Source organism: Ascaphus truei, chromosome 16, assembly GCF_040206685.1.
Source record: "Ascaphus truei isolate aAscTru1 chromosome 16, aAscTru1.hap1, whole genome shotgun sequence".
Taxonomy (NCBI): Eukaryota; Metazoa; Chordata; class Amphibia; order Anura; family Ascaphidae; genus Ascaphus; species Ascaphus truei.
In genome coordinates, this window is record NC_134498.1 from 51,965,516 (window position 1) to 51,985,918 (window position 20,403).

General features: G+C 50.0%; 1 protein-coding gene across 1 annotated transcript in view; it reads right to left on the bottom strand.

The window, feature by feature from the left end:
- Positions 1 to 544: 544 nt before the first annotated feature.
- Positions 545 to 20,403, bottom strand: part of EDA (ectodysplasin A) — a 138,680-nt gene continuing 118,821 nt past the window's right edge. Inside the window, exons 4-8 of the mRNA XM_075573580.1 lie at positions 14,518 to 14,697; positions 14,397 to 14,431; positions 11,229 to 11,280; positions 6,311 to 6,441; positions 545 to 1,223 (exon numbers count right to left, since the gene is read on the bottom strand). Of these exons, the coding sequence (XP_075429695.1) occupies positions 972 to 1,223; positions 6,311 to 6,441; positions 11,229 to 11,280; positions 14,397 to 14,431; positions 14,518 to 14,697 (650 nt within the window). The 3' untranslated portion in view covers positions 545 to 971. The remainder of the gene's footprint in view (positions 1,224 to 6,310; positions 6,442 to 11,228; positions 11,281 to 14,396; positions 14,432 to 14,517; positions 14,698 to 20,403) is intronic.

Consider the following 20,403-nt stretch of genomic DNA (forward strand, 5'->3'; position numbering starts at 1 on the left):
TTTCTTTTTACAGTAGCTTAGTGTATGCCTGCTTGTCATTAACAAGACACACATCAATGCAGAGTAGATGTTATGAAAGCGGTGAGATGGCTAAATAGCTACTTATGTCAAATTTTTCAGTTATTGGATTTTTTTAGTGCAAGGAGATGCAGAGGTTCATCGCCTGAGAGGAGGTGTGGTATAGTGCGGTATATGCACCAACTTGTGGGTTCAATATCTGCCTAGGCTTCTTCTGCAAGATTTCAGTATGTGCATGAAAAATAAATATATATCAATGTATCTTGCCAAGTAAAATACCCTAATAAACATCAAGGCCTAAACAGAATGTTTTATCTGAAGTACGTGGGATGCATATTATTATTATTTGTTAGGAATGGCCTTTTACGATTACAACAGCTTTCTATATCAGAATTATGAAAGCTGCATTGACAACAATTTGAGTAGCTTTTGTCATGCCAATACTGTAGTGAACTGAATGTGAATAATCGTCTTCCGGTACTGTATGTATTGAGCTTAAAATGAAGACAAAACACAGAAACAAAACTCCAGTTTCTTTGTAATTCAATTTATCCCCAAAGTGTTCACCAGATTTGATATTCCTTTTGGCATGGGCGGCAGTCAGCTAGTGCAAGAATAACCCTGACATGCCCATAAATAACACTGGCAGAATGGTACTTTTCCTGCCCCTGCAGAAGTGTCCTGATTCTACTCACGAGGATTTGGGAATCACAGGGCAGCCCACGCGGAATAAAATAAAGCACCACACATTCTTCACGGTTTCTTCGGTCTTCCTTATCACCAAGACGGGCTAAGTGTATTTATTTCCATTCTCAAACTTGTTTTCCAACATGGGATTGGATGACGAGGGACAGATTTTCTGTTGTTACATTTGATAAAACTCAGAAATCCCAAGGTGAAGGCAACACGGTGTCCTTAAAAGGTTTATATCCTATTTTGTTTTTCCACCAGGCTTATGACCTCGGTGCCTCTCCCAACCGTATGACCCCGAAGAAAGTTGTGTGTTTGCTCATGTTGATGGAGATATCAGCGTGGACCATCTTTACTGCAATCTTCTGCTTGGCTTTTAAGAGGCAAACCCCAGCTGTGTAGCAGGTATTGAAGTTGGTCTTACCGGGCTCGATGCTGCGTGTGCACTGAAGAAAGGGCTTCTCGTCCACCACAACCTCGTAGCTGGCGAAATCTGTGAAGTTGATATAGTAAACCTGTCAAAGAGGAGAAAGCACCAGTAAGCGTACCTGTTTTTAAAGAATGATTATAGTGTGATAATGATACAAGTACGGCCTACTTACACATGCAGGTGCAATATTCAACACGTCACTTACTCTGACACAAGTATAGCATGCAAATGAAAGTTCCAAACTATAATACAGGCATACCCCGCATTAACGTACGCAATGGGACCGGAGCATGTATGTAAAGTGAAAATGTACTTAAAGTGAAGCACTACCTTTTCCCCACTTATCCATGCATGTACTGTACTGCAATCGTCCTATACGTGCATAACTGATGTAAATAACGCATGTGTAACAGGCTCTATAGTCTCCCCGCTTGCGCACAGCTTCGGGACAGGTAGGGAGCCGGTATTGCTGTTCAGGATGTGCTGACAGGCGCATGCGTGAGCTGCCGTTTGCCTATTGGGCGATATGTCCTTACTCGCGAGTGTACTTAAAGTGAGTGTACTTAAAGCGGGGTATGCCTGTATATACTTTCTTCAGTGAGTCTTTAAGTAGTTCTTTGCTTTTCAGAAACAAACAGTGCTGCTGCCTCTGTAGATTCGTGCTTACAAACCCACCATATTAACGTGACTGCTCAGGTTGGAAGACACAAATAACTGCCCCGGGCTTTGCTCTTGCTCAGTCCTCCGTCACATTGAAGCATGGATGCTAGTCAACATTTAAGTTGGAAATAATAGTTCCTTTTTAAGGTTGATCTCCTAATGAGCTCAATTGATGCCTTCAGGCTGGAGAGGTAACCTTAAACATTAGGGTCAGTGGTGTTTCAAACTGCCCATATAAACATATTGCAAGCTACATATTTCCCAACACATCAGCTTTGAAGAAGCCCCTACCTGTAATAAAGCTTCAATGATCTAGCACACCTTGCAGGGTTCGGAGGACTCAGTGGCGATTCGCTACCTTGGGTTATATCACTTGTATTGACCTCCAGTAGATGGTGCCACATTGCTGCTTCCTGATCAGACTAACTGCTTTTCTTAGCAGATTTTTTTGCTGCACTTTTAAATTAACGATTAAATAAATGGGGGGAAAATAACTTCACTGGACAGGTTACCAGACTTGTTGAAACCATCAACTGAAGAACAAAAAGGGGCCACAAAGCAGATTTTCTTGATCAGAACGTTGGCTTGGGACAGCTTAATGGACAGTTTGTAGGACTTTTATACAAATGACAAAGCAAAACTGCATGGAGCTACTCAGTACTACTCAATACTGCATCAGGGTCACCAATAGCTTGGGAGCTTATAGAATAAGACCCAGTGCCATATCTTTTGTAGTCTACCTCCACTCTCTCCTGGTGAGGGGTCGGCACTACATGGACACCCTCCACTCTCTCCTGGTGAGGGGGTCGGCACTACATGGACACCCTCCACTCTCTCCTGGTGAAGGGGTCGGCACTACATGGACACCCTCCACTCTCTCCTGGGGAGGGGGTCGGCACTACATGGACACCCTCCACTCTCTCCTGGTGAGGGGTCGGCACTACAAGGACACCCTCCACTCTCTCCTGGTAAGGGGTCGGCACTACATGGACACCCTCCACTCTCTCCTGGTGAGGGGGTCGGCACTACATGGACACCCTCCACTCTCTCCTGGTGAGGGGTCGGCACCACATGGACACCCTCCACTCTCTCCTGGTGAGGGGGTCGGCACTACATAGACACCCTCCACTCTCTCCTGGTGAGGGGGTCGGCACCACATGGACACCCTCCACTCTCTCCTGGTGAGGGGTCGGCACCACATGGACACCCCCCACTCTCTCCTGGTGAGGGGGTCGGAACTACATGGACACCCCCCACACTCTCCTGGTGAGGGGTTGGCACTACATGGACACCCTCCACTCTCTCCTGGTGAGGGGGTCGGCACTACATGGACACCCTCCACTCTCTCCTGGTAAGGGGTCGGCACCACATGGACACCCTCCACTCTCTCCTGGTGAGGGGGTCGGCACCACATGGACACCCTCCACTCTCTCCTGGTAAGGGGTCGGCACTACATGGACACCCTCCACTCTCTCCTGGTAAGGGGGTCGGCACTACATGGACACCCTCCACACTCTCCTGGTGAGGGGGTCGGCACCACATGGACACCCTCCACTCTCTCCTGGTGAGGGGTCGGCACCACATGGACACCCTCCACTCTCTCCTGGTGAGGGGGTCGGCACCACATGGACACCCTCCACTCTCTCCTGGTGAGGGGTCGGCACCACATGGACACCCTCCACTCTCTCCTGGTGAGGGGTCGGCACTACATGGACACCCTCCACTCTCTCCTGGTGAGGGGGTCGGCACCACATGGACACCCTCCACTCTCTCCTGGTGAGGGGTCGGCACCACATGGACACCCTCCACTCTCTCCTGGTGAGGGGGTTGGCACCACATGGACACCCCCCACTCTCCTGGTGAGGGGGTCGGAACTACATGGACACCCCCCACACTCTCCTGGTGAGGGGTTGGCACTACATGGACACCCTCCACTCTCTCCTGGTGAGGGGGTCGGCACTACATGGACACCCTCCACTCTCTCCTGGTAAGGGGTCGGCACCACATGGACACCCTCCACTCTCTCCTGGTGAGGGGGTCGGCACCACATGGACACCCTCCACTCTCTCCTGGTAAGGGGTCGGCACTACATGGACACCCTCCACTCTCTCCTGGTGAGGGGGTCGGCACCACATGGACACCCTCCACTCTCTCCTGGTGAGGGGTCGGCACCACATGGACACCCTCCACTCTCTCCTGGTGAGGGGGTCGGCACTACATGGACACCCTCCACTCTCTCCTGGTGAGGGGGTCGGCACTACATGGACACCCTCCACTCTCTCCTGGTGAGGGGTCGGCACTACATGGACACCCTCCACTCTCTCCTGGTGAGGGGGTCGGCACTACATGGACACCCTCCACTCTCTCCTGGTGAGGGGTCGGCACTACATGGACACCCTCCACTCTCTCCTGGTGAGGGGGTCAGCACCACATGGACACCCTCCACTCTCTCCTGGTGAGGGGGTCGGCACTACATGGACACCCTCCACTCTCTCCTGGTGAGGGGTCGGCACCACATGGACACCCTCCACTCTCTCCTAGTGAGGGGTCGGCTCTACATGGACACCCTCCACTCTCTCCTGGTGAGGGGGTCGGCACCACATGGACACCCTCCACTCTCTCCTGGTGAGGGGTCGGCACTACATGGACACCCTCCACTCTCTCCTGGTGAGGGGGTCGGCGCCACATGGACACCCTCCACTCTCTCCTGGTGAGGGGGTCGGCACTACATGGACACCCTCCACTCTCTCCTGGTGAGGGGTCGGCACCACATGGACACCCTCCACTCTCTCCTGGTGAGGGGGTCGGCACCACATGGACACCCTCCACTCTCTCCTGGTGAGGGGTCGGCACCACATGGACACCCTCCACTCTCTCCTGGTGAGGGGGTCGGCACTACATGGACACCCTCCACTCTCTCCTGGTGAGGGGTCGGCACCACATGGACACCCTCCACTCTCTCCTGGTGAGGGGGTCGGCACTACATGGACACCCTCCACTCTCTCCTGGTGAGGGGGTCGGAACTACATGGACACCCTCCACTCTCTCCTGGTGAGGGGTCGGCACTACATGGACACCCTCCACTCTCTCCTGGTGAGGGGTCGGCACTACATGGACACCCTCCACTCTCTCCTGGTGAGGGGGTCGGCACCACATGGACACCCTCCACTCTCTCCTGGTGAGGGGGTCGGCACCACATGGACACCCTCCACTCTCTCCTGGTGAGGGGGTCGGCACCACATGGACACCCTCCACTCTCTCCTGGTGAGGGGGTCGGCACCACATGGACACCCTCCACTCTCTCCTGGTGAGGGGGTCGGCACTACATGGACACCCTCCACTCTCTCCTGGTGAGGGGTCGGCACTACATGGACACCCTCCACTCTCTCCTGGTGAGGGGTCGGCACTACATGGACACCCTCCACTCTCTCCTGGTGAGGGGGTCGGCACTACATGGACACCCTCCACTCTCTCCTGGTGAGGGGTCGGCACCACATGGACACCCTCCACTCTCTCCTGGTGAGGGGGTCGGCACCACATGGACACCCTCCACTCTCTCCTGGTAAGGGGTCGGCACCACATGGACACCCTCCACTCTCTCCTGGTGAGGGGGTCGTCACCACATGGACACCCTCCACTCTCCTGGTAAGGGGTCGGCACCACATGGACACCCTCCACTCTCTCCTGGTGAGGGGGTCGGCACCACATGGACACCCTCCACTCTCTCCTGGTGAGGGGTCGGCACTACATGGACACCTCATGTTTCAGAATGAGCAGTACAATGGAATGACTTCTTTCTACCACGGGTTCCCCAATATTAGATATATGTAAACCAAATACCATCTGCGGTTATAGTATTAGCAGATATACCCTGCTCAAGCGAATGAAGAGGGAATAATACCCCAAACAGTGTAGGGAAAGGGTGGTGCTCACAGGGAATAAATGATAAACTAAGTGAGAGGAAAGATAGAATCCCTATATTGTGGCACTTAAGAGAGTGCACCCAAACTAAAACTTCATAATTATTGATTAATCTTAAAATGAAGTTGTTTGGAGTACAGACTGACAATAGGGTTTATATATAATTCCCCTATGTACTACCCCACCGCTCCGGTCTTTTATTATTTTTAATAACAATTTGTCCTGCATTTATGGTTACTCCAAACAACTTCATTTTAAGATTAATCAATAAATATTAAGTTTTAATTTGGGTGCACTCTCTAAGTGCCACAATATAGGGATTCTACCTTTCCTCTCACTTAGTTCCCCAATATTAGCCACGAATTATTGGTAACCCCATCTATTAGGTCTCTGCAGGTATATCCTTTACACCCAGTGCTCTCTCCTATATTTCAACTAAATTATTTATACATGACACGGTACCCATAACATTTAAAATAATATGCACCCAGAACCACAGTTACCTTCCACGTATGGCGCCTGATAACATTCTCGTGGCAGCTGAACAACATATTGTTTGAAAATAGGAGCTAGGCCCAAGACCGTACTCACTTCTACCTGACTATAGATGAGGTAGGTACCATCCACGAGCACCTCCAGCTCCCCGCTGCGGACGTGCAGCTTAAACACTCGGTGGTTCATGGCAATCCGGGACCAGTCGTGGAGGATTCCCCCTGAAAGATCTCAGTGTGAGAGAATGGTGGTCACTCAGTACATGTTATCAATAGCAGCAATAAGAGCGTAAACAACATCTTTTAGAATATCTTTCTACTATCCTTCTCATCAAAAACATGTATATATTCAATGGAACCGGAGACCCTTTAAACCATGCTGGGTTTTACCGGTGTACGTTGGTTACTCCTCGCTGCTGCGCAGATCTGGCCACAATACTCGTTAGGGGACACTAGAGCGCGTGGTACTGTGGGGTGGCACGCAAGCAGCCGGCCATGGCGTATAACCATTGCAGATCTTACATCCCAGTACGATGCGTCTCCTCCATAACCTCCCAATGCGCTCATTCATGCGCCAGCTTTCTTACAAGTGTGTTACGGTGTTGGGAGCGAGTCTGGAAATCTTACTGCGTTAGGTAAGTGCGCGGGCCTCCCTGGGATCCTTACTGCGTTAGGTAGGTGCGTGGGCCTCCCTGGGATCCTTACTGCGCTAGGTAGGTGCGTGGGCCTCCCTGGGATCCTTACTGCGTTAGGTAGGTGTGCGAGCCTCCCTGGGATCCTTACTGCGTTAGGTAAGTGCGCGGGCCTCCCTGGGATCCTTACTGCGTTAGGTAGGTGCGTGGGCCTCCCTGGGATCCTTACTGCGCTAGGTAGGTGCGTGGGCCTCCCTGGGATCCTTACTGCGTTAGGTAGGTGTGCGAGCCTCCCTGGGATCCTTACTGCGTTAGGTAGGTGCGCCAGCCTCCCTGGGGTCCTTACTGTGTTAGGTAAGTGCGCAAGCCTCCCTGGGATCCTTACTGCGTTAGATAGGTGCGCGGGGCTCCCTGGGGCTCTTACTGAGTTAGATAGGTGCGCGAGCCTCCCTGGGGTTCTTACTGCGTTAGGTAGGTGCGCGAGCCTCCCTGGGATCCTTACTGCGTTAGGTAGGTGCGCGGGCCTCCCTGGGATCCTTACTGCGTTAGATAGGTGCGCGAGCCTCCCTGGGATCCTTACTGCGTTAGACAGGTGCGCGGGCCTCCCTGGGATCCTTACTGCGTTAGGTAGGTGCACGAGCCTCCCTGGGATCCTTACTGCGTTAGGTAGGTGCGCGAGCCTCCCTGGGATCCTTACTGCGTTAGATAGGTGCGCGAGCCTCCCTGGGGTTCTTACTGCGTTAGGTGGGTGCTCGAGCCTCCCTGGGGTTCTTACTGCATTAGGTAGGTGCGCGAGCCTCCCTGGGATCCTTACTGCGTTAGATAGGTGCGTGAGCCTCCCTGGGGTTCTTACTGCATTAGGTAGGTGCGCGAGCCTCCCTGGGATCCTTACTGCGTTAGATAGGTGAGCGAGCCTCCCTGGGATCCTTACTGCGTTAGGTAGGTGCGCCCTGGGATCCTTACTGCGTTAGATAAGTGCGCGAGCCTCTCTGGGATCTTTACTGCGTTAGATAGGTGCGCCAGCCTCCCTGGGGTCCTTACTGTGTTAGGTAAGTGCGCGAGCCTCCCTGGGATCCTTACTGTGTTAGATAGGTGCGCCAGCCTCCCTGGGGTCCTTACTGTGTTAGGTAAGTGCGCGAGCCTCCCTGGGATCCTTACTGCGTTAGATAGGTGCGCGGGCCTCCCTGGGGCTCTTACTGAGTTAGATAGGTGCGCGAGCCTCCCTGGGGTTCTTACTGCGTTAGGTAGGTGCGCGAGCCTCCCTGGGATCCTTACTGCGTTAGATAGGTGCGCGAGCCTCCCTGGGATCCTTACTGCGTTAGACAGGTGCGCGGGCCTCCCTGGGATCCTTACTGCGTTAGGTAGGTGCACGAGCCTCCCTGGGATCCTTACTGCGTTAGGTAGGTGCGCGAGCCTCCCTGGGATCCTTACTGCGTTAGATAGGTGCGCGAGCCTCCCTGGGATCCTTACTGCGTTAGGTAGGTGCGCGAGCCTCCCTGGGATCCTTACTGCGTTAGATAGGTGCGCGGGCCTCCCTGGGGTTCTTACTGCGTTAGGTAGGTGCGCGAGCCTCCCTGGGATCCTTACTGCGTTAGATAGGTGCGCGAGCCTCCCTGGGATCCTTACTGCGTTAGATAGGTGCGCGGGCCTCCCTGGGATCCTTACTGCGTTAGATAGGTGCGCAAGCCTCTCTGGGATCCTTACTGCGTTAGATAGGTGCGCGAGTCTCCCTGGGATCCTTACTGCATTAGGTAGGTGCGCGAGCCTCCCTGGGATCCTTACTGCGTTAGGTAGGTGCGCGAGCCTCCCTGGGGTCCTTACTGCGTTAGATAGGTGCGCAAGCCTCCCATGGCTCCTTACTGTTAGATAGGTGCGCGGGCCTCCCTGGGATCCTTACTGCGTTAGATAGGTGCGCGAGCCTCTCTGGGATCCTTACTGCGTTAGATAGGTGCGCGAGCCTCTCTGGGATCCTTACTGCGTTAGATAGGTGTGCGAGCTTCCCTGGGATCCTTACTGCGTTAGATAGGTGCGCGGGCCTCCCTGGGATCCTTACTGCGTTAGATAGGTGCGCGAGCCTCTCTGGGATCCTTACTGCGTTAGATAGGAGCGCGAGCTTCCCTGGGATCCTTACTGCGTTAGATAGGTGCGCGGGCCTCCCTGGGATCCTTACTGCGTTAGATAGGTGCGCGGGCCTCCCTGGGATCCTTACTGCGTTAGATAGGTGCGCGAGCCTCCCTGGGATTCTTACTGCGTTAGGTAGGTGCGCAAGCCTCCCTGGGACCCTTACTGCGTTAGGTAAGTGCGCGAGCCTCCCTGGGGTCCTTACTGCGTTAGATAGGTGCGCGAGCCTCTCTGGGATCCTTACTGCGTTAGGTAGGTGCGCGAGCCTCCCTGGGGTCCTTACTGCGTTAGATAGGTGCGCGAGCCTCTCTGGGATCCTTACTGCGTTAGGTAGGTGCGCGAGCCTCCCTGGGGTCCTTACTGCGTTAGATGGGTGCGCGAGCCTCCCTGGGATCCTTACTGCATTAGGTAGGTGCGCGAGCCTCTCTGGGATCCTTTCTGCGTTAGGTAGGTGCGCGAGCCTCCCTGGGATCCTTACTGCGTTAGACAGGTGCGCGAGCCTCCCTGGGATCCTTACTGCGTTAGATAGGTGCGCGAGCCTCCCTGGGATTCTTACTGCGTTAGGTAGGTGCGCAAGCCTCCCTGGGACCCTTACTGCGTTAGGTAAGTGCGCGAGCCTCCCTGGGGTCCTTACTGCGTTAGATAGGTGCGCGAGCCTCTCTGGGATCCTTACTGCGTTAGGTAGGTGCGCGAGCCTCCCTGGGGTCCTTACTGCGTTAGATAGGTGCGCGAGCCTCTCTGGGATCCTTACTGCGTTAGGTAGGTGCGCGAGCCTCCCTGGGGTCCTTACTGCGTTAGATGGGTGCGCGAGCCTCCCTGGGATCCTTACTGCATTAGGTAGGTGCGCGAGCCTCTCTGGGATCCTTTCTGCGTTAGGTAGGTGCGCGAGCCTCCCTGGGATCCTTACTGCGTTAGACAGGTGCGCGAGCCTCCCTGGGATCCTTACTGCGTTAGATAGGTGCGCGAGCCTCCCTGGGATCCTTACTGCGTTAGGTAGGTGCGTGAGCCTCCCTGGGGTCCTTACTGCGTTAGGTAGGTGCGCGGGCCTCCCTGGGATCCTTACTGCGTTAGGTAGGTGCGCGAGCCTCCCTGGGATCCTTACTGCGTTAGGTAGGTGCGCGAGCCTCCCTGGGATCCTTACTGCGTTAGATAGGTGCGCAAGCCTCCCTGGGGTTCTTACTGCGTTAGGTAGGTGCGCGAGCCTCCCTGGGATCCTTACTGCATTAGATAGGTGCGCGAGCCTCCCTGGGATCCTTACTGCGTTAGGTAGGTGCGCCCTGGGATCCTTACTGCGTTAGATAGGTGCGCGAGCCTCTCTGGGATCCTTACTGCGTTAGATAGGTGCGCGGGCCTCCCTGGGATCCTTACTGCGTTAGATAGGTGCGCGAGCCTCTCTGGGATCCTTACTGCGTTAGATAGGTGCGCGAGCCTCCCTGGGATCCTTACTGCGTTAGGTAGGTGCGCGAGCCTCCCTGGGGTCCTTACTGCATTAGATAGGTGCGCGGGCCTCCCTGGGATCCTTACTGCGTTAGATGGGTGCGCGAGCCTCCCTGGGATCCTTACTGCGTTAGATAGGTGCGCGAGCCTCTCTGGGATCCTTACTGCGTAAGGTAAGTGCGCGAGCCTCCCTGGGATCCTTACTGCGTTAGGTAAGTGCGCGAGCCTCCCTGGGCTCCTTACTGCGTTAGATAGGTGCGCGGGCCTCTCTGGGATCCTTACTGCGTTAGATAGGTGCGCGGGCCTCCCTGGGATCCTTACTGCGTTAGATAGGTGCGCGAGCCTCCCTGGGATCCTTACTGCGTTAGGTAGGTGCGCGAGCCTCCCTGGGGTCCTTACTGCGTTAGATAGGTGCGCGGGCCTCCCTGGGATCCTTACTGCGTTAGATGGGTGCGCGAGCCTCCCTGGGATCCTTACTGCGTTAGATAGGTGCGCGAGCCTCTCTGGGATCCTTACTGCGTTAGGTAAGTGCGCGAGCCTCCCTGGGATCCTTACTGCGTTAGATAGGTGTGCGAGCCTCCCTGGGATCCTTACTGCGTTAGATGGGTGTGCGAGCCTCCCTGGGATCCTTACTGCGTTAGATAGGTGCGCGAGCCTCCCTGGGATCCTTACTGCGTTAGGTAGGTGCGCGAGCCTCCCTGGGATCCTTACTGCGTTAGGTAGGTGCGCGAGCCTCCCTGGGATCCTTACTGCGTTAGGTAGGTGCGCGAGCCTCCCTGGGATCCTTACTGCGTTAGATAGGTGCGCATGCTTCCCTGGGATTCTTACCATTTTTTACTTGTATTGCAGAGCCTTGGCCTTGGAGATGAACAACAGCTGGCTGCAAATGTAAAAAACAAAACAAAAAAACAGGCAGGAATGGTAAGACTATTTATTATTGGAGAAGAACACACACAGGTAAATCACTCAACAGGTTTATATCTGTATTGTTAAAAGTATTTGTATTCATCTAAAATACCTAAATAGTAACATGATATTACAGAAGAGGGATTATAATATCAATAAGAGACCAAATGTAAAGGTTTTTATTTTATTGTCGTTAATATTGGAGACTGGTAACAAATAGCTTCATTACTTACATGTGCTAATTAAACACCACTGACAAATTGAATTACAGTAATCAAACTAAATGTGGCTGTTTTTACTATACAATAATAAATTAAATACTAGATTTGAATCATGTGTGAAGAGTTTTCCTGCATCTTTTAGTATGTACAATATGTGGACACCATAAAATAGGGAGGAACATTTACCAAGCCACATGTTACAGCCGCGGTATGACACGCGCTCAGGGGCGGGTGAACGTCTGTCTGCTCTGTCCTTACATTGCAAGGTATCATTTGGTGATGTCATTTTTCTAAATCTTGCTTTTCTTTTTTTGCAGTCTAAGATCTGAAACTGGGCATTAACTTTGAGCTTGTAAGTGTGACACCGTTACAGTACTTTAAAAAAACATGCTGTAGTATTAGGTGATCCTGAGGAGAGCTATACATTTTCAACCTGACACAACCATGTTTTAACAATGGAATTTGAGATAGACCTTTAACTCTTTACTATTATTTATAAAATATTTTACCAGGAAGTAATACATTGAGAGTTACCTCTCGTTTTCAAGTATGTCCTGGGCACAGAGTTAAGACAAATAATACATGGTTACAAATACATGGTTACACTAAGTGAGCAGAGTATACATTATATACAAGACATTGCGTGCACAGTTAAAGAAAATATATATTATGGGCGTATGAAACAGTTACAGACCAGGTTAAAGTGTGAGACAGCCTTAGATTTGAAAGAACTTAAACTGGTGGTGGCTGTGAGAGTCTCTGGTAGGTTGTTCCAGTTTTGGGGTGCACGGTAAGAGAAGGAGGAACGGCCGGATACTTTGTTGAGCCTTGGGACCATGAATAGTCTTTTGGAGTCTGATCTCAGGTGATAGGTGCTGTATGTGGTAGGGGTGAGGAGCTTGTTCAGGTAGCTGGGTAGCTTGCCCATGAAGAATTTAAAGGCAAGACAGGAAAGGTGAACTTTGCGCCTAGACTCTAGTGATGACCAATCTAGTTCTTTGAGCATTTCGCAGTGATGTATGTTGTAGTTGCATTGGAGAACAAAACGACAAATTGAATTGTAGAGGGTGTCAAGTTTGCTATGGTGGGTTTGAGGTGCCGAGCCATATACTATGACTCCATAGTCAATAATTGGCATTAGCATCTGCTGTGCAATACGCTTTCTGACCAGGAGACTTAGGAAGGATTTGTTCCTGTAAAGTACCCCTAGTTTGGCATAGGTCTTGGTTGTCAGGGTATCAATGTGCATCCCGAATGTTAAGTGGGAGTCAAACCATATGCCCAGGTATTTAAAACTAGTAACAGGAGTTAGGGTGGTGTTAGCGTTGGTTCTAATCTGGAGCTCAGTCGCTGGAAGCTTTAAAAAATTAGTCTTGGCCCCAAATACCATTGTTACAGTCTTGTCAGTGTTTAAAAACATTGTTTTGTCGGGAAATCCAGTTTTCGAGTCTCAAAAAGTCTGAATTATGTGTTGAAGGTCAGAGAGACTATGGCTGTGTGCATATAGGATTGTGTCATCTGCATACATGTGTATTGAGGCTTCCTGACAAGCTGTGGGAAGATCATTGATGAACACTGAGAAGAGTAGGGGCCCCAGAACAGAGCCTTGCGGGACACCACAGGTGATATCCAGGGGGTTGGAGTTAGAGCCTGAGATGGACACATGTTGGGATCTTCCTGATAGGTAGGACTGAAACCAGTTTAAAGCATGCTTCCCTATTCCAGAGCTCTGGAGTTTGTTAAGCAGGATAGCATGATCAACAGTATCAAAAGCCTTTGCAAAATCTAGGAATACTGCACCAGTGAGTTGTCCCCGTTCCATTTCACACTGGATTTCATTGCAAACTTTTAGCAGGATAGTTACGGTGGAGTGTTTGGGGCGAAAGCCACATTGGAATTGGCTAGGGAAATTTGTCTTGGTATAGTAATCGCTTAATTGGGAGTGGACACATTTTTTCATTACTTTGGATAGAATTGGGAGAATTGGCCTGTAGTTTGAGACAGTGTTTTTGTCCCAACTTTTGAAGATTGGGACAACTCTGGCAGCTTTCCAGGTCTTAGGGATATGGCCTGCAGACAGGATAGAGTTGACTACGGAAGCAATTGGTTTGGCAATGGCTGGGGCACCAAGTCGTAGGAACCTAGATTGTAGTAAGTCAGGTCCACATTGGCTGCTTAGTTTTAATTTGAGGAGCGCTTGTGTAATCTCCTCTTCGGATACTGGGCCAAATTGAAAATTGTGGGCAGTGTTGGGAGGGGGTGGGACTATAGGGGTACTCCCAGGATGAGATTCATGTTTGGGGTTTGTGCTGCGTTTCACTAATAAGTTAGTGGCACACCCCACAAAGTAATCATTGAATGCATTTGCAATGTCAGTGGGGTTTGTCAGAGTAACATCCCCCTTAGTGATATTACTTGGTTGTTGATGGTTAGGGGGCTGGAATATATTGTTGCTAACCTTCCAAAAGTTAGCTGGGTTTGATGTATTCTGGAGGAGATTGTCAGAGTAATATTGTGCTTTTGCATGCCTTGTTTGCCTTGTGCACATGTTCCGCAGGCATCTGTAGTGATTGAGATCCTTGGCAGTGCCAGTTACTTTGTAGCTTTTCCACAAGGCATCCCTGAACTGGGAACTATAAAGAACTGCAGCCCCACTGCTCACAGTGCTGTGTTATCTGGTTGAACAGGTACTGTGGAGAGGACCTTGGTCACTGGTTATCACCACACATGGATACCAGAATGTAAAGAAAGTCCACATGGCAGAACAGATATTCGTAGGCTTCCTTTGTTCTTGGAACCTACATTTATACACCATTGCATTTTTATCATGAACAAAGACTCAATTTCATAAAGTCAAAAGGTACCTAACCTGTGTCTCTCGGGGACCTGTCTTGTCTGTAGCCCCTGGAAAATAAAACAATATACTTAGTAAAGATGTCTAGAAATATAATGTGCAAGCTGATCAATCATGTGCTGTCACAGAAACATACCTGTGGGCCCTTGAATCCCAGGGGGGCCTTGAGGACCTGGAGGTCCAGGAGGACCTGGGGGCCCCAAGACAGTTGTTCCTGGTATTCCAGGGATACCTGGGATTCCTGGGGGTCCTGGTGGTCCGGGAAGCCCTGAAGTACCCTGAGGACCCAATGGCCCCGGAGGTCCAACCTTCTTACCTAAAAAAACAAAGACCTCTGTTCTGTTTGGATACATTTTGAAGATAAAAAAAATGTATATATAATAATAATAATAATAATACTAATAATAAAATAAACAACAACTTTATTTATATAGCCCCTTTCTCCCAGTGGGACTCAAAAGCACGTCACAGTTACAAAAAAGGAAGAAAAGAAAAACTTTAAGATTATAAAAGAGACCAAACACAAGGAAAGATACAATACAGGATGGGGCGGTGCTGTAGCTATTCATTGACGGATTGGTTGTGGTTAATTAATTAAATGCCTGTGTAAGCAGGTAGGTCTTAAGCCTGTTTTATAGATTCCCACAGAGGGGGCCTCTGGAACTGTATGAGGCAGACTATTCCAGAGTGTGGGAGCAGCGTGGCTGAAAGCTCGAGCGTTTAGAGGAAGTCACGGAGACTCTGGGAACTGTTATGAGTCCTTCACTTGCAGATGGAAGTGTGGGGAACTAGAAGCTCTTTCAGATGGCTGGGACCCTGGCATGTAGTGCTTTGAATGTCAATAAGCCGATCTTGAAATAAGTGCAGAGAACGGAGAACCGGTGTGATGTGGCAAGAACGGGTCTGGTTAGTTAACAACCTGGCGGCAGCATTCTGCACCAGCAGCAGGCGGTGCAGCTCTTTTCCAGAAGAACCAGGTAGGGTTAATTGCACTAATCCAGGCATGAGGATACAAAAGCATGGCCAAGCGTAGGAAGATCCTCTGGGGGGGACCAAGTGTTTAATCCTGGCTATGTTCTTTAGGTGGAAGAATTAAGATTTGATCATGGCTGACACCTGATGTTTAAGGGTCGTCAGTGTCAAGGACAACACCAAGATTCCGCACACGGACTGTTCTCTTCTTTTTTGTATCAATCTTTTTTATTGGCATTGACATACATGTATAGGTACATTTTTGTTAACAACATATAACTGTTTAACCTTGATTGAACTGAGTGGATATTGGCCAACATATTGTTTTAAGATTTGGGGGTAAGGGTAGAGAGGTGGGTGGGTGTGGGGATAGGGGGGGGGGGGGGGAAATAGACAAATGGAGAGGGGGTGGGAGGGGTGGGAGGGAGGGGGTGGTCCTCCGAGGTTCGTCCAATTCTCCCGCCTTTGGGTCTGGACTCATCTCCTCATTCCAGTTTTCACATTCTCCCATTATCCCTAGCCTTAGGGGCCTATCCATGGGTCCCAGGTGTTCCTGAACTGCGGCATTTTTTTGTTTAGCATGGCGGTTAGCTTTTCCATTGACATTACCTCGTCTACTCGTCTTATGACGTATTTCTTGCCGGGGCTTTGACCTGCTTCCCGGCTGCTGCTATTGAGCACCTGGCCGCCATCAGAATTGCCGAGACCAGTCTACTCATTGGTGGGGGTAGGTCGTCGAACGGTTTACTCAGCACCAGGGACAGTGGATCCAGGGGGAAAGGGATCCCCGTTGTCTCGTAGAGCAACGTCTGGATCTTTACCCAGAACCTCTGAATCTACGGACACGACCACCAAATATGGGCCATGTCCCCCTTTTGACCACATCCCCTCCAGCACAAGTCTGATGTGCCGGGGAAGATCTGGCTCAGTCTAGCCGGGGTCAGGTACCACTGAATAGAATCTTGTAGATATTTTCTTTAGTTACTGTGCAGATTGAGGTTTTTGCCGCCATCTCCCAGATATCCTCCCACTCCTCATTGTCAATTTGTATGTTCGGGTCCGCCGACCATTTTTGCATGTATTGGTGGGTCGGGGGTTCTAATGCTGACTCTATCCCCTATAAATCTCCGAGATTAAGCCTCTTTGATACCTGCCTACACTGCATAGTTTTTCAAATCTGGTAGGTGGGGGAAAATTGGAGTTCTGAGCGAGAGACATCAGAAAATGTCTAATTTGTAGGTATTTGAATAGATGGAGGTGTTGTGATTGGTACTTGTCTCGTACTTCTTTAAAGGACAGGATCTCTCCATTTATCAGCATATCGGCAACCAGCTTTATTCCAAGACCCTGAAATTGGTCAAATTGCTTTTTGGAGCACCCGGGCGGGAAGTTCGGGTTGCTGAAAATAGGGGTGATTTGTGATGGGGTGTTTAGCAGGCCATATTTCCCTTTGCTTTTAATCCAAGTATCCCACGTGCATCTCATTGCTCCTAGCTCAAACCTCCTCGGTCCTCCCTCTTTTCCTCCTTGGGACCACATGAGGACCTGAAGTGTGGATGGGGCTGCGTAGTGTGATTCTATCTCGAGCCAGCGGGCGGGTGCCGGGTCGCAATTCCAAACTATGGCTTGCTTCAGCTGGGCTGCTAGAGAGTACCTGACCCCATCGGGGACCCCCAGACCCCCTCTTGTTTTTGATGATAGCAAGACCGATCTGGGGACCCTCGGTCTTTTATCGTTCCAGATGAATTGGAACATTAGGGCCTGTATATTTTTCATGGCTGCTCGTGGGACAACTACGGGGAGTGTTTGAAAGAAGTACAGCAGCCTTGGGAGAATGGTCATTTTAAGTGAGACTATTCTCCCAAACCATGATATTTGGAGTTTTTTCCAAGACTCTAAGTCTTTCTTAATCTGGTCGAATAGTGGGGGATAATTGTCTTGATAAAGGGATTTGTGGGAGCTCAAGATTCTTATACCGAGGTATTTGATATATGTGGTGCTCCACTTGTACTTATAATTGGTTTGTAATAGCTTCCACGTTGTGTCTGGGAGGGATATATTAAGAGCTTCTGACTTATCTATATTGATTTTATAGTCAGACACTGTACCAAACTGGTGGAGTACCTTTTGTAGGTTAGGGAGAGAGATGTGGGGTTCAGCAAGGGTCAGGATCACATCATCCGCGAATAGGGAAATTTTGTATTCTTTTTCGGAGATCGAAATCCCCTTGATGCTTTTTTCTTCTCTAATTTTGGTTGCCAAGGGTTCAATTGTTAGTGCAAATAATAGTGGGGATAGCGGGCAACCCTGTCTGGTCCCATTTCTGATTGTAATTGGTTCTGATAGGCCTCCTGAGATTTTTAAAAATGCTGTGGGATTTTGGTAGAGGGCTCTAACACCCTCCAAATAGGGACCGCTAAAACCAAACTTCAAAATTGTTTGATCTAGGAAGGACCATTTGATCCTGTCGAACGCTTTTTCCGCGTCGAGGCTCAGGATCATTGCTTTGGTACCTGTGAGATGCACGTGGTCAATGATATCCACTATTTTGCAGTGTTGTTGGAGGCCTGTCTTCCAGACACAAAACCTACTTGATCTGTATTAATGAGTCGGGGGAGAATCGGGTTGAGCCTGTTTGCCAATATTTTGCTGTAAATGTTGAGTTCAGAAGGGATATTGGCCTATAATTCCCACAGAGGAGTGGGTCTCTCCCCTCTTTGTGGATTATGGCTAAATTGGCTTCAGTGATGGTGGCTGGGATTGGCTCTCCTTGTAAGAAGGAGTTGAACATGTCTAGCAGGTAAGGGGACAGAGTCAGCATGAATGTCTTATAATAGGTGTTAGAGAATCCGTCTGGACCCGGAGTTTTTGCTGGCTTGAGGGAGCTTATGGCTTTGGCTAGTTCTTCTAGGGAGATGTTTCTATTTAGTTTTTCTAATTCGGCCTTCGAGAGGGTGGAGAGGTTACACTGCTCAAGGTATCTTGAGATCGCCTCTAAGGGGGTTTGGCTTTGGCCTGGTGGGTGTAGGTTATACAAATCCGAGTAGTAGTCGGCAAATTCTTGTGCTATTTCTTTTTCAACATATGTGATTCTCCCCGTTTTTGTACGGATTTTGGAGATCTGTGATTTGACCCGAATGCCTCTTAATTTTGTGGCTAAAAGCTTATCGGCTTTGTTTCCTTTATCAAAGAATTTTTGTTTTGTCCATCTCAGGGCTCTTTCTACTTCTTCTAATTGTGTTTGTTTAAGGGCTGCTCGTGTTTGGTTTAACTGCTTTAATATCTTTTTGGATGCTGTCGCTTTATGTTGCTGCTCTAGTTGTGAGATTTTATCTGTTAGTTCCGTTTGGAGTTTGATTTTTTTGTTTTTTCTTGTAGGCCGAGATCGAGATAAGGTCTCCTCTAATTGAGGCCTTATGTGCCTCCCAAAGCATAGCCGGGGCCGAGACAGTACCTGCGTTGATTTGGAAGAAGGATGAGAGTTTATTCCTTATGTTTGTCTCTGTCTCTGGGCAGTTGAGGAGGGAGTCATTCAACTTCCATTTGTAGGGATTGTTTTTGACAAAGGGTAGGGAGAGGGTGAGTTCCACCGGGGTGTGGTCCGACGACTGTTCTCTTCTGATGGTGAGCATCCACCATGGGCACTTCTGTCTTACCAGGATTCAATCTCAACCAACCGGAACTCATCCCCTCTAGGACCTCCATAAACATCTATTGAAGACTGATAATGGGTGCTTAGTGCTTGGTGCAAAGGACCAGGTAGAGTTGAGTGTCATCTGCATAGCAGTGATAAGCCAGGCCATGCCGTCTGATTATGTTATCCAGTGGCAGCATGTATACTGCAAACAAAATAGAAGATAAGATAGAACCCTGTGACACTCCGCATGACAGGGGCATTGGTAAGAGGAAGATACTCTCTGTGACCTGCCAGTGAGAGAGAAGCTCTGAACCACTGAGAACTGAGCCTCCCAGCCCACATAAATCCTTCAGGCGCTTCATTAAGATCTCACGGTTTATAGTATCAAATGCTGCAGAGAGGTCAAGGAGTACTAAGATTGGACAGTCCCCTGTCTCGCCATCAGGAGATCAATAAGCACACGAACCAGAGCTGTGTCAGTACTACAGTATGCCATCTTCTGAATCCTGACTGGGATGGGTCATAGATGTTATGGCTTGATAGACTGCTGTCCAGTTGGGTTGCCACCACTTTCTCAATAACCTTCCCTCGGAAAGGAAGGTTTGATACAGGCCTGTAATTAGCCATGCAGTCCGGGAGGTCTGATAACGTCTTCCTTTCCTTCAGCAGTTCTGGAAAGATCCCCGTCTGCAAAGAGCACAGGACTATTTTGGCAAACACAGAACTGATTACATTAACACAGCCCAAGAGAAGGCGTGTTGGGACTGGGTCCAAATCACAGGTAGTGGGGATGCAACTCCTGAATTGTTTGCACAATGTCTTCTACACCCAGATGGTCAAAGCTAGTCCATACAGCCAGAGAACCTGCATTTTCATGCCTGGAACCCCGACACTCATTAGATAGCACAGTCGGGACCCAAGCCTGGATGGAGGTTACTTTATCAGAGAAGAGCAAAATCATCACATCGGGACTGTGAAAAAGCTTCACCAGACTGCAGACACACTGGTTTTCAGAGCATCTCCATAGTGCGGAAGTGCCAAGCTGGTATATTGTCCTCTGCCATGATCTCATGTGACAGGAACTCTGACTTCTTACTAGTAATTGGGGACTGATATTTCATGATGTGCTCAGTTCGAGCTTGTCCTCAATCATGCAAGACTTCCACCAGCGCCATTCAAGCCTGCGACCCTTCTTCAATTCCCTAATAGAACTGTCAAGCCAAGAGGTGTGGCAGTGTGAGGTGAGGTGTCGTATGTGAACAGGAGCAATAGTAACCATTGTGGCACCCACATCTTTATTGTAGTAATGGACAAGAGCACTGGGATCCACGCAGGCACTCAATCTCAAAGAAATCCAGGTTTGCAATCAGGCCTTAGGAGGCCAGACCCCTCCATGGGTGAGTATCTATTTGG